The 13,362-nt window shown below is 44.8% G+C and overlaps 2 protein-coding genes and 1 pseudogene across 2 annotated transcripts; all 3 read left to right on the forward strand.

Moving 5' to 3' along the window:
- The first annotated feature begins 2,663 nt into the window (after positions 1-2,663).
- LOC116783863 (taste receptor type 2 member 105-like) lies at positions 2,664-3,611 on the forward strand. The gene has a single exon (XM_032681816.1). It carries the CDS (start codon positions 2,664-2,666, stop codon positions 3,609-3,611), a length of 948 nt encoding a protein of 315 aa, XP_032537707.1.
- A 4,212-nt stretch (positions 3,612-7,823) lies between these two features.
- Positions 7,824-8,970, forward strand: LOC116784074 (taste receptor type 2 member 40-like). Its single transcript, XM_032682254.1, is given in 5 exon segments — positions 7,824-7,854; positions 8,198-8,254; positions 8,257-8,454; positions 8,457-8,549; positions 8,552-8,970. Coding segments are annotated over 5 exon segments (798 nt in total).
- Positions 8,971-12,129: 3,159 nt separating this feature from the next.
- LOC116784075 lies at positions 12,130-12,991 on the forward strand (annotated as a pseudogene).
- Positions 12,992-13,362: the final 371 nt, after the last annotated feature.

Here is a 13,362-nt window from a genome sequence, read left to right on the forward strand (position 1 = left end):
TCAGAAGGAAGACCCCAAAATATCATGTGCATACACTGGAAGGGTACAAAAGCCCAAGCTGAGAGTCCCTTCTCAGAGGCACCAAGCTCAAGCTGCTTCTGTGTTACTGTGCCATGATTCAATTGCTTTAAAGATCCAGACCTCTGAGACTCTGCTATGGGAAAACCAGTGCGCAGCTGGTAAGTGTGATGGATAAAGAGGCTATGAAAAATTTAGGTTGCAAGGCTAAAGAATTTATTAAAGCCACAAGTAAGCAAAACGGCTAGCCGGGCGACCGGAGGAAACCCCGTGTTCCTGCCGCGGTCCGCAAGAGGGAACAACAGACAGCACTTCTTATACCTTTTTACAATCACCTCCCCCCCAATGTCAAGTCATTAGTCCATTGGGTCCGGTTTCGCGGGCTAAGTCCTGTTTGGTTTCTCTTTCGCGGTCTGGTTCCAGGTTGGTTCCTCTTTTTGCGGACCAGCTTGTTACCGAGGGGTGTCAGCCAATAGTCCAATAGCTGGTAATGTCCATAGGCCGTGATGCTGGAATTTTCCGCTGGAGGTGACAGTTGCCCGACCCGATCCTCGTGGTCGACCCCCCCCCCAGCAGACTCCATCTTGCTCTCTATTAATATACTTAGAGCATGCATTTCTAACACAGCAAAATATAATATGTCAAATCATCATTGCGTTGTGGTTTGTTAATCCGCAGCTTGACAAGTCTTGTGGTCAGGTATTACACAACATTTGAACTTGTGATTTTAACAGAAAACATCTAATATAGCATAAGCACTTAACACAATATTTTAACTTCATTAACCCTTTTTAACTTGATCTGCAAATTTCCTTTGGTTACCTATAACAGTAAGGAAACCTGGTCTGACTCTGGGGGTGTGGTGTGTGCAGGGGCTCAAGTGGGGTACCCGTGGGCTCACAGGAGCTGCCCCCTGCAAAGGGGCTTCGGTCCCAGCAGTGAAAGTCTCTGGTGGAGGGGTGGGACTGCCAGAGTTCCTCCTGGATGGGGAGACAGGAAAGTTTCCTTAACATCAGCATGAACAGAGCAGAACCTCAATTGTTTCTTTTTGTCACCAGCTCAGGCGGCTCAGGGGGACGTTTTACCTCATGCTCAGGGCCAAGGTGTGCACTTCTCATAATATCACATTCAAAAACCTTCCTCCCTATCCATGAAATGAGAAAAACAACCATTTAGACCAGAGCAACTTCTCAACCACTGTGATATCCCCTTTTCCAAACACAGTCTATCAGATTGCCTCACTACCAATCCATCTCTTTAAACAGCAACTCCCCAGAAACTAGCAAATACATAACTAATGCCACTTTAGAACATGGAAGCCCTCCTTCTGTGCCCAAGCAGGATTTGGGGTTGAATTAACATTTCCATAACAAGTTCATAACACCTGCCCAGAGCAGATTTTTATTCCTTTTCTAAGGATTGTATCCTGAAACAATTGTGACTTTCTGAGCATTGAAGTTGAGTTATGGATGGAATGGATTTGCCCAGAATAAATTGGGCATCTAAGAGCCTAAGTAGTTAGTGAACCAAGGCTAACCATGTGGGATTTTCTACAATAAAGGGGAAAGACAAGGATTACGGAGAGGGTTCGGCCATGTCTCTCAGATCCCACATCCATGTGTCCACCCAGACGCAGAAACAAAGAGGTCAGGTGCCATTTGAGATGCACAGGGACATCCAAAATATGCACATGGGCTGGTAGATACAAAGTCTGGGAGATTCCTTCCCCTTCTTGAGTGGTGCTGGAGGGGATGGACTTGCATTCAAACCAAACCCTTATACTTCAAGGACATGAGCCACACATTCTATTCATTGAAAACCCAGCATTGAGACTCTAATTTATACCCTTACATTCTTTCTAAATTGCCAGATTCCACAGAAAGAGCTGAGTCTAAACCCCAGCCACAGCACGGTCTGTCTGGTCTAACACTTTCATTTAGTGTCCCTGTGCAAACACGGTCCCAGCACAGACAGTCCATCTTCAGACCCATTGTAAAAGAAATTAGTTCTATTCTTCTCATATACTAATGGAGAGACAAAGAAATAAAGTAAGAAAATAACAAACTAGCAAAAAACCATCCAGTCTTACAAGACATTTTCTATTCTGTCAGTAAAAGCAAAAGAAACTCAAAGCAAAGCAAAAAGAAGAGAGCAGGTAGTATCAGAAAATGAAAATTCTCTCAAGGTAATGCTCTGCCTAACATCAACATCAACAATTATCAAAAGAAATAATATTTTTGAATGACTACAGCCAAAACTAATTTGTTCATTGTAGGCAACCAAGGGAAAGAAGAACCCAGATCCTAAATCCTCACAGGGATCAAACAAGGGTCACCCACAAAATCACAACCCTGTCCTCTGCACAAAAACATCTTCACTCTTTGTGCCACCCAACACAGCCCTCCTGAACCAACATGTAAATCCTGCACACTGACACTGACACCAGGTAAGGGGATACCCAGCACATTTACATCCCTGCACCTGCCCTGCTCTCAAGACGAGCGGTACCAAAATCCCCCCCACCAGCAGCTCTATAAAGCTCCTCTTTCCACACCTGACACTCAGGCAACAGCAGACGCTGACCTGTGTTTGGCATTGGTGCAACAGCCCCCTTGTCCAGCACAGCACTGCTCCCAGCTCCCAGGATGGAAGCTTGTCTCTCCCCAGAGCAATCCAATGTCACTTCATACGCTGCCACATCTGTGGCCGTTGTCTCCATTGAGACGTTTGCTGGCCTGTGGATAAATGCTTTCATTGTTTCTGTGATTTGCATGGCCTGGGTCAGAAAGAAAACCTTGAACTCTAATGAGAAGATCTTGATGGCTTTGGGATCCTTCAGGTTTTGGTTTTTGTGCATTTCATGGGTTTATGCCTTTCTCTCACTAATTTATCCCAATTATCTTCATGTTCACCCCATATTTCAACTAATTGGGAGTGCTCAGACCTTTTTTAATTGTTCCAACTTGTGGTTTTCTGCTTCTCTTTGTGTCTTTTATTGCATAAAAATTGCCAATTTCAGGAACAGCTTCTTCATCTACCTGAAAGTAAAAATTGACAGGATTGTGCCCTGCCTCTTGTTGGGATCAGTGCTTTTCTCCCTGGTTATTGGAACCATCGTCTACGATATCATTGATAAAGCTTTCTGTAAAAACCTCAATTTCACCAGTCAAGGAAGGATCTGGAAAGCAAGTATCAGCACAGAAGAACAATTTTTCCCTCATTATTTTATCATTGGTTTAGGATATGCCATTTTGTTCACAGCAGTCATCTCATCTGCTCTTCTCCTTCTCTTTTCCCTCTGGAGACACAAACGCAACATGCAGACAAACTCCATGAAGGACCTCAGCGTGGATGCCCACATCAAAGCCATGAAATCCATTCTCTCCTTCTTCATAATGTACAGCATCAACTTTATATGTTTGATCTTGACTCTCATTTATTCTGTTAAGAAGGAAAATGCCGTGATGTTTCTTGTATACACATATCTGCATGCCTTTCCGGGTGCTCATTCCCTTATTCTGATTTTCAGCAATCCCAAACTGGAAAACACACTGCTAAGGATTCTGCCTTGTATGAAGCTTTGCATGAGGTAGGAACTGCAAGAAAAGCTGGAGCCTTTGGAAAATGTTGATCTTTCCCTTAAGGTCAACAGGTCATTTAATCTCTAATGAAACCAGGTCATTTAATCTCTAAAGGAACTTTCCAGCCATAGGAGATGATACAGATGTTCTCTCCTTCTGATCTAATTTTAGCAAACTTCATTCATATTTATTGAACTAAATTACTGTGTGTTAAAAAATTATTATTGTGATTTCATTTAGATAAACCTTTGAGTTCTATTATTGTAATTAACAAAGTCAGTTACCCTGACTGTAGGAATGAGACATAAATCCCTGAGATATGTGGTGGAGGAATCAATGTGTGCATGATAATCTGCTGAGGGGGTGATACATTATCCAGCAGAGGCCCCTGACCTCTGCCTGAGCCAGGTAGAAGATGGAGTGATACTAACACTGCTCTGTTCAGCCCTTGTGCAAGACTCTTTCTAATCATAACTCTTGATAACCCTCATTTGTATAGAAGATGGCTGGTCCGTACCATTCAGGACTTCAGTCTCACCTCCGCTTCTCCCAAAAGTATAAATTTGGCATTTGAAATCCTCCATGGTAGAGGATGACAATACAACACCAATCTATAGACAGGTCAATGGGATTGTTTCACTCTCTGCCCCAAAAGCAGGGATGCCTCTTTGGTAAGATTTGCTCCTCCAGCTATGTCACATTGTGCCCTGGTGAAGTTGGGTTTTTAGGTGTAACTGAGGGTAAAGCTTAATGAATTACCAATTGTTGTTGTTGGTTTTTTTTTTTTCATATTTAGTGCTAATCCAGTAACTGCATTTATCCATGGCAATTCCAAACTTGTATTTCTGCAATAAAATGCACCATTTCTGAATCTGTGATCATGAAAGTTCTTACTGAATGTGATGAGATTTACAGTGCTGAAGGCTATACTCAGAAATTAAGCCCAGCCACACCCAGGGCCTTTGATCTCTGAGGACCAGAAGAATGCAAGGCAGTTTATTTTCTGCCAAACTCTTACGCTCTTAATGTGACAGAAAAATATGCAAAACTGATACATGGGCTGGATGCAAAAGGGCAATAATGACACTGCAAACCCTCCACAAATGCTTTGGCATTTGCTCATTGAAATGACTGAACTAAACAACAGGTTTACCTCTGTTTTAGTTTACATTTCTTGCTGCTGTGGCCCTGTTCTAGTGTAACATGATGAGCTGTATCACTGTCTGGCCGTGGTGATAACTGATGTGTGAACACATGATCCCTGTCACTCTCCACAGGTGGTCACTGACACCAACAGTGATGCAGGAATGGCCGTGGGGGGCACAGGTGGGTGCAGAGCCCACTGCCCACACCAGACCTGAGTGTCCTCTCTGCCCCACTTCCTGACAGAACAGGATTGCCCTGCTCTGTGTGACTGCTCTCCTGCTCTGCTTTTACTTGTAGATGAGATTGACTCTTTTGAGTGGCGTCTGGCTCAGGAAAACACCTGGGGAAAGTGGGTTTGTGTGGGTCAGGGGAGCAGTGAGAAGAGGAGGATGTGGGGGAGAAAACTACTTATGAACAGACTGCAACCCCCTTTCTGCTTTCCCTTGTGCTGCTGTGGGGGAGGAGGTGGAAAAGCTGGAAATGAAAGAGTGAAGTTGAGCCTGGGATGAATGGGGCTGTGGACAATTTAGTGCTGTGAGCACTTCCTGGGGAGCCTCTTCAGTGCCCAACTACCTCTGGTTAAAAAACCTTTTTTCTATGTCCAATCTAAACCTGCCCTGACACAGCTCAGGCCATTCCCTCAGGTCCTGTCACTTGTCCCCACAGAGAAGAAACCAGTGCCTGCTCGCCCTGCTCTCCCATCAGTCTTTCCTCTAACTGAACAGACCAAGTGACCTCAGCCACTCCTCATAAGGCTTCTTCTTAAGGCCCATACCATCCTCATGGACAGTCTCTAATGGCTTAATATCTATCTGATATAGTGGTGCCCAAAACCCCCCCAATATTGCAGGTGAGACACTTCTCCCCAACTCTGTGTGAGCCCTATCAGTGACCAAGGGAGAGAGAATCCAGTCTTGAAACCCAACAGGGACCAAACAAGGGTCAGTCACAGCATCACAACACTGTCCTCTGCACAAAACATCTTCCACTCTTTGTGCCCCCCAACACAGCCCTCCTGAATCAACATGCAAATCCTGCACACTGACACCAGGTAAGTGAATACCCAGCACATTTACATCCCTGCACCTGCCTGCTCTCAAGACGAGCGACACCAAAATCCCCCCCCACCAGCAGCTCTATAAAGCTCCTCTTTCCACACCTGACAATCAGGCAACAGCAGACGCTGACTGTGTTGGCATTGGTGCAACAGCCCCTTGTCCAGCACAGCCACTGCTCCCAGCTCCCAGGATGGAAGCTTGTCACTCCAGGTCATGATAAAGATGTTACAACAGAGCCTGACCTCAAAACTGAGCAATGAGAAACACCACTGCTGATTGGCCACCAGCCTGGATGCATCTCCATTCACCACACTCTGGGCCCAAACCATCCAGACAGGTTCTACCACTGAACAGGGCACCTCTCCAAGGTACAACACACAGAGGACGAGAGCACAGAATGGGCCAAGTCAGGAAAAGAAAATTCTCAGAGATCTTGGGTGGATCTCATCTGGCACCATAGTCTTGGGAGTGTGTAGCTGGCACAGCAGCTGCCCCCTGGTTTACGGGGACTTCCTTCTGCTCCTTGTCTCTGTCTTCCAGCTCAGGGTGTTCAGTACCCTGAGGACAACTGCTCTGACTGTTGTTAAAGACTGAGGCAAAGAAGGCATTAAGTACCTCAGCCTTCTCCTCATCCTTTCTGGCAATGTTTCCCCTCACATCCAATAAGGATGCGGATTCTCCTGGGCTCTAGTTGGGCTTTCACCTTTCTGACTTTCTTCTTGCGTAATCTAATGACACCCTTGCAGTCCGCCTGAGTTGCCTGAGCCTTCATCAAAAGCTGCTAATTTCCCTTTTTTTTTTCCTGAGTTCCAGTAAACATTCCATGTTCAGACAGTCGGGTCTTCTTCCCTGACATGGCATTTTTCAGTATTTGGGGATGGCCTGCTCCAGCAACTGTAACATTCTCTCTCTCTCGAGACAATGCTGTGCCCTCCATCAACATCATCAACTATCAAAAGAAACTATAGTTTTGCATGACTGCATCCAAACCAAGGACATTCATATTTTCTTGGCAATACTAAAAATAAAGGGTGCTGATGATCTGACTAGAACTTGTATGAAAAGCCTAAAACCTGTCTGAATGGATTTCAAGGGAACGTGTGGCAGGCACCATGTTTTGCTGTTGAGAGGATCTCCAGGCCTTCTGTAAAAAGCTTTCCATGTGTCAGTGCTGTAACAAGGCCCTTCACAAAACATGCAATAGGATCATTGGCATGACAGATTGATTGCATTTCTATCCCCCAGAAAACAGGGCATCATCATTCTGAAGAGAGAAAATGCTCATCATTAATTTCTTGTAGCACTAGAGCTATTTTCTGTGATTAGAATTGTCTTTGATTACACCATCAGCCAAGATCTTGTTGGTACCTGTGGTCCCAAGTGTAATGTCCTGTATTAACACAAGAGTCCAAGGGCAGTCCATGCCTTACAGAGTTTAACACACCTTGCCTGTTTAAAAAAGGTGCAGTTTTTAGGACTGAACTTCATTTAGAAGCTTGAGGATAATTAGGTGAGAGGGAAACCAGCATGGGTTCACCCCTAAAACCCTTCATAATGCCAGTAGATGAGAATATGAACTCTTGCACAGGGACTCATGGTGCTTTTTGCCCTTTACCTGCAACATGCTTCAAATTAACCCTGGGAAAAAGATTCAGCTTTCATTTCAGTGCCTCCTCACTTTGTGGCTCTCGCACTAATCTTCATTTTCCCCATTACCATGGGGAAAAGTCACATGGATTTCAATGCCTGTGAAGGATTAAAGGAATTCCAGTTACAGCAGCTCAGATAAAATTTGTAGCTCCTGGACTCTTGGATAAAAGAGCACAGTGACTCCCCTGACTGTGCTCTGCTAAGAGCACACCCTGCTCACCAAGAGCATGGCTGGTGGGCAGGGAAGAGAAGAACCCAGATCCCAAATCCTCACAGGGATCAACAAGGGTCAGTCAAAGAATCAAAACACTTCTGGCACACAAAACATCTCTGCTCTTCGTGCCACCCAACACAGCCCTCCTGAACCAACATGCAAATCCTGCACACTGACACTACACCAGGTAAGGGGATACCCAGCACATTTACATCCCTTGCACCTGCCCTGCTCTCAAGACGAGTGGCACCAAAATCCACCCCACCAGCAGCTCTATAAAACTCCTCTTTCCCACACTTGACACTCAGGCAACAGCAGACGCTGACCTGTGTTTGGCATTGGTGCAACAGCCCCCTTGTCCAGCACAGCACTGCTCCCAGCTCCCAGGATGGAAGCTTGTCTCTCTCCAGAGCAATTCAATGTCATCTCATACACTGCCACATCTGTGGCCGTTGTCTCCCTTGAGACATTTGCTGGCATGTGGATAATGCTTTCATTGTTTCTGTGATTTGCATGGGCTGGGTCGGAAGAAACCTTGAACTCTAATGAGAAGATCTTGCTGTTTCTGGGATGCTCCAGGTTTTGGTATTGTGCATCTCATGGATATATTCCATTTTTTTAATATTTTATCCCAATTACCTTTATGTTCACACCATATTTCAACTACTTGATAGTGCTCATAGCTTTTTTAAGTGTTCCAACTTGTGGCTTTCTACTTCACTTTGTGTCTTTTATTGCATAAAAATTGCCAATTTCAGGAACAGTTTCTTCATCTACCTGAAAGTAAAAATGACAGGATTGTGCCCTGCCTCTTGCTGGGATCGGTGCTGTTCTCCCTGGTTATTGGAGCCCACTGTCTACGACATCCACGGATATATAAGCACTCGGTAACAACTTCAATTTCACCTGCCAAGGAAGGATTTTGAAAGCAAGTATCACAATAGATCAACATTTTTTGCCTCATTATTTTATCATTGGTTTAGGATATGCCATTTTGTTCACAGCAGTCATCTTGTCTGCCCTTCTCCTTCTCTTTTCCCTCTGGAGACACAAACGCAACATGCAGACAAACTCCATGAAGGACCTCAGCGTGGATGCCCACATCAAAGCCATGAAATCCATTCTCTCCTTCTTCATAATGTACAGCATCAACTTTATATGTTTGATCTTGACTCTAATTTATGCAATGAAGAATGCAAATGATGCGATATTTTTAATTTACTTAATTCAATACACTTTTCCAGGTCTTCATTCCCTTGTTCTGATTTTCAGTAATCCCCAGTCTGGAAAAGAGGACTGCTAGGGATTCTGCGCTGTGTGAAGTGCAAAGTTTTCCTCTAGAGGGAACTGTAACAAAAGCTGGAGCCCTTGCATAATGCTGATATTTCTCTGTAGAAAACAAGTCAATTTATTTCTAATGCAGCACTCCTGGCAGTGTAGATGATAGAGATGTTCATCTTTGAGGTTAAGAATACATCATTAAAGCTCTTTGAATTAATATTATTATGAGTCAAATTATTATTCTCATTTAATTTGATGTTCTTGGAGCTGAATTGTTGCCAATAACAAAGGCATTTAGACCTGGTACCCATGGACTGGCTGCAATTCTGCAAACCTGCCATAAATGCTTTGGCATTTGCTGATTGTAAGAACTGAGTTAAACAACAGGTTTATTTTAATTTTGGTTTACATTTCTGTTCCTGTGTCATATGATGAGACATCTCTGTCACTGGTTGATAACTGTGTAATATTAGGATCTGTATCACTGTCTGGCAGTGGCTGATAAACTGATGTGTGAACACATTGATCCCCTGTCACTCTCCACGGGTGGTCACTGACACACAAACAGTGATGCAGGAATGGCCGTGGGGGGCACAGGTGGGTGCAGAGCCCACTGCCCACACCAGTCCTGTGTGACCTCTCTGCCCCACTTCCTGCCAGAACAGGATTGCCCTGCTCTGTGTGACTGCTCTCCTGCTCTGCTTTTACTTGTAGATGAGATTGACTCTTTTGAGTGGAGTCTGGCTCAGGCAAACACCTGGGAAAGTGAGTTTTGTGCTGGATCAGGGGAGCAGTGAGAGAAGAGTGTGGGAGAAAACTCATTATGAACAGAGAGCAACTACCATTCTGCTTTCCCTTGTGCTGCTGTGGGGGAAGAGGTGGAAAAGCTGGAAATGAAAGAGTGAACTTGAGCCTGGGATGAATGGGGCACAAGGGCTCTAGCTTTGTGTTTGTTCCTCATCATCCTACTCTATTTACAATAGGCAATAAATTCAATTCATTTCCCCAAGTCAAGTCAGTTTTTGTTCATGACAGTAATTGGTGAGTGATGTCCCTGCCTTTATCTCAACCCAGGAGCTTTTCCTTTCTATTTTTCAGCCCTGCCCTGTGTATGGGTGAGTTTGAAGGAACAGCTGGGTGGGAGGCTGGCAGCTGCCCAAGGTCAACCCTCCACAGCAGGTCCTCTAAACATGACATAGTTCCAGCATGAACAGAGCAGAACCTCAATTGGTCATTCCTCTCACCAACTCAGGACCTGAGGTAGATCTTAAAAATCTCATCTGGACACATCTCCCCACTGAAAGGCCTTGAAAGAACAGGCACCAACACACCTCCCTTCTCTCCCTCATGTTGCTTTTGCACTTCCTCCTTTAACAGGACAGTCCCAATTGATTTCACAACAAGACCCTGGAAGACCCATCTGAATTCCTACATCCCATGCAACATCATCCCTCACAACCTCACATCCCACAACACGCAGCAGGCAAACCAGCATCTTGCCAATATCGCACCCACAAAACAAGGCAGCCCCAGCAAACCACACTGCAGATACCTTCTGCCATCTCCAGGAAAGCCCTGAGAACATGACACCGAGCACAGCATCACTGCCCTGGGCACCAGCCCCACTCAGCTGCACCTGCAGGGGACACGTTATCCACCAGCACAGCCACAGTGCACAGCCCACATGGAGAGACGCACTGATGTGCCCAGCCCGGGGAAGCTGACTCAGAAGAGATGTCACAGCTCAATGGGAGGGGCTGCCCAGTGCTGGCAGGGTATGGGAAACTGCTTTGGGTTACATTCCAAATTTTCAGGATTGAAAAGTGAAACAGTTAGAAATGCTTTTGCCGTGCAAGAGTGTTGATGAGCAGAGGGATAGCTTAGCAGTAACATTAATATAACAAAACTCAATAGTGAATGAAATAAAAGCTGTCTGGAGAACTGGACAAACTCTGCCTGTACCTAATGCAATTTATACAGGGCTACTTTTCAGGCTGGAAGGGACCTGAAATATCAGCTGGTTCCAAACACATGGACATGGTGGGATAGAAGAGACAGGAAATTTCCCTCCTTAGCAGCTGTTTCTCAGAGCATTCCTCTCCAGCTCTTCATGACATCAGCATACTTCTGTGAACACAGTCAACCAAATCTACACTCTCGATGATGTAGTTTAGATCAGCACCACATATGAGTAAGAAAATGTCACTCTGACAAGGATTTGTTCACAGAATCACAGAATATTCTGAGTTGGAAGGGATCAACAAGGATCATCGAGTCCAGCTCCTGGCCCTACACAGGACCATCCCCAAGAGTCACAGGATGTGCCTGAGAGTATCATCTAAATGCTTCTTGAACGCTGTGGGGCTTGGTGCTGTGAGCACTTCCCTGGGGAGCCTCTTCAGTGCCCAACTACCTCTGGTTAAAAAACCTTTTTCTAATGTCCAATCTAAACTTGCCCTGACACATCTTCAGGCCATTCCCTCAGGTCCTGTCACTTGTCCCCACAGAGAAGAAACCAGTGCCTGCTCGCCCTGCTCTCCCATCAGTCTTTCCTCTAACTGAACAGACCAAGTGACCTCAGCCACTCCTCATAAGGCTTCTCCTTAAGGCCCATACCATCCTCATGGGCAGTCTCTAATGGCTTAATATCTATCTGATATAGTGGTGCCCAAAACTACCCCAATATTGCAGGTGAGACACTTCTCCCCAACTCTGTGTGAGCCCTGTGTGACCAAGGGAGAGAAGAATCCAGTCTTGAAACCCAACAGGGACCAAACAAGGGTCAGTCACAGAATCACAACACTGTCCTCTGCACAAAAAACATCTCCACTCTTTGTGCACCCACCCAGCCCTCCTGAACCAACATGCAAATCCTGCACACGGACACCAGGTAAGGGGATACCCAGCACATTTACATCCCTGCACCCTGCCCTGCTCTCAAGACGAGCGGCACCAAAATCCCCCCCACCAGCAGCTCTCTAAAGCGTCCTCTTTCCACACCGACACTCAGGCAAACAGCAGACGCTGACCTGTGTTTGACATTGGTGCAACAGCCCCCTGTCCAGCCACAGCACTGCTCCCAGCTCCCAGGATGGAAGCTTGTCACTCTCCAGAGCAATCCATGTCACTTCATACGCTGCCACGGCGTGTGGCCGTTGTCTCCCTTGAGACATTTGCTGGCATGTGGATAAATGCTTTCATTGTTTCTGTGATTTGCATGGCCTGGGTCAGAAAGAAAACCTTGAACTCTAATGAGAAGATCTTGCTGGTCTTGGATGCTCCAGGTTTTTGGTTTTTGTGCATCTCATGGGTATATTCCATTTTTTTAATATTTTATCCCAATTACCTTTATGTTCACACCATATTTCAACTACTCGATAGTGGTCAGAGCTTTTTTAAGTGTTCCAACTTGTGGTTTTCTGCTTCTCTTTGTGTCTTTTACTGCATAAAAATTGCCAATTTCAGGAACAGCTTCTTCATCTACCTGAAAGTAAAAATTGACAGGATTGTGCCCTGCCTCTTGTTGGGATCAGTGCTTTTCTCCCTGGTTATTGGAGCCACTGTCTATGACATCACGGATAAAGCACTCGGTAACAACTTCAATTTCACCTGCCCAAGGAAGGATTTTTGAAAGCAAGTATCACAATAGATCAACATTTTTTGCCTCATTATTTTATCATTGGCTTTGGATATGCCACTTCCTTCACAGCAGTCATCTGTCTGCCCTTCTCCTTCTCTTTCCCTCTGGAGACACAACGCAACATGCAGACAAACTCCATGAAGGACCTCAGCATGGATGCCCACATCAAAGCCATGAAATCCATTCTCTCCTTCTTCATAATGTACAGCATCAACTTTACATGTTTGATCTTAACTCTCATTTATTCAATGAAGAATGAAAGTGACTTGAATATTTTTTAATTTACTTAATTCAATACACTTTTCCAGGTTTTCATTTCCCTTGTCCTGATTTCAGCAATCCCAATCTGGAAAACAGGACTGCTAGGGATTCTGCCTGTGTGAAGCGCAAAGTTTTCCTCTAGAGGGAACTGTAACAAAAGCTGGAGCCCTTGCAAATTCTGATATTCCTCTGTAGAAAACAAGTCAATTTATTTATAATGCAGCACGCCTGGCAGTGTAGATGATAGAGGTGTTCATGTTTGAGGTTAAGAATATATCATTAAAGCTCTTTGAATTAATATTATTATGAGTCAAATTATTATCTTCATTTATTTTGATAGTTCTTGGAGCTGAATTGTTGCCAATAACAAAGGCATTTAGACCTGGTACCCATGGACTGGCTGCAATTCTGCAAACCTGCCATAAATGCTTTGGCATTTACTGATTGTAATAACTAAGCTAAACAACAGGTTTATTTCAATTTTGGTTTACATTTCTTTTCCTGTGTCATATG

The sequence above is a fragment of the Chiroxiphia lanceolata genome, chromosome 3 (assembly GCF_009829145.1).
Source record: "Chiroxiphia lanceolata isolate bChiLan1 chromosome 3, bChiLan1.pri, whole genome shotgun sequence".
NCBI classification, from domain to species: Eukaryota; Metazoa; Chordata; class Aves; order Passeriformes; family Pipridae; genus Chiroxiphia; species Chiroxiphia lanceolata.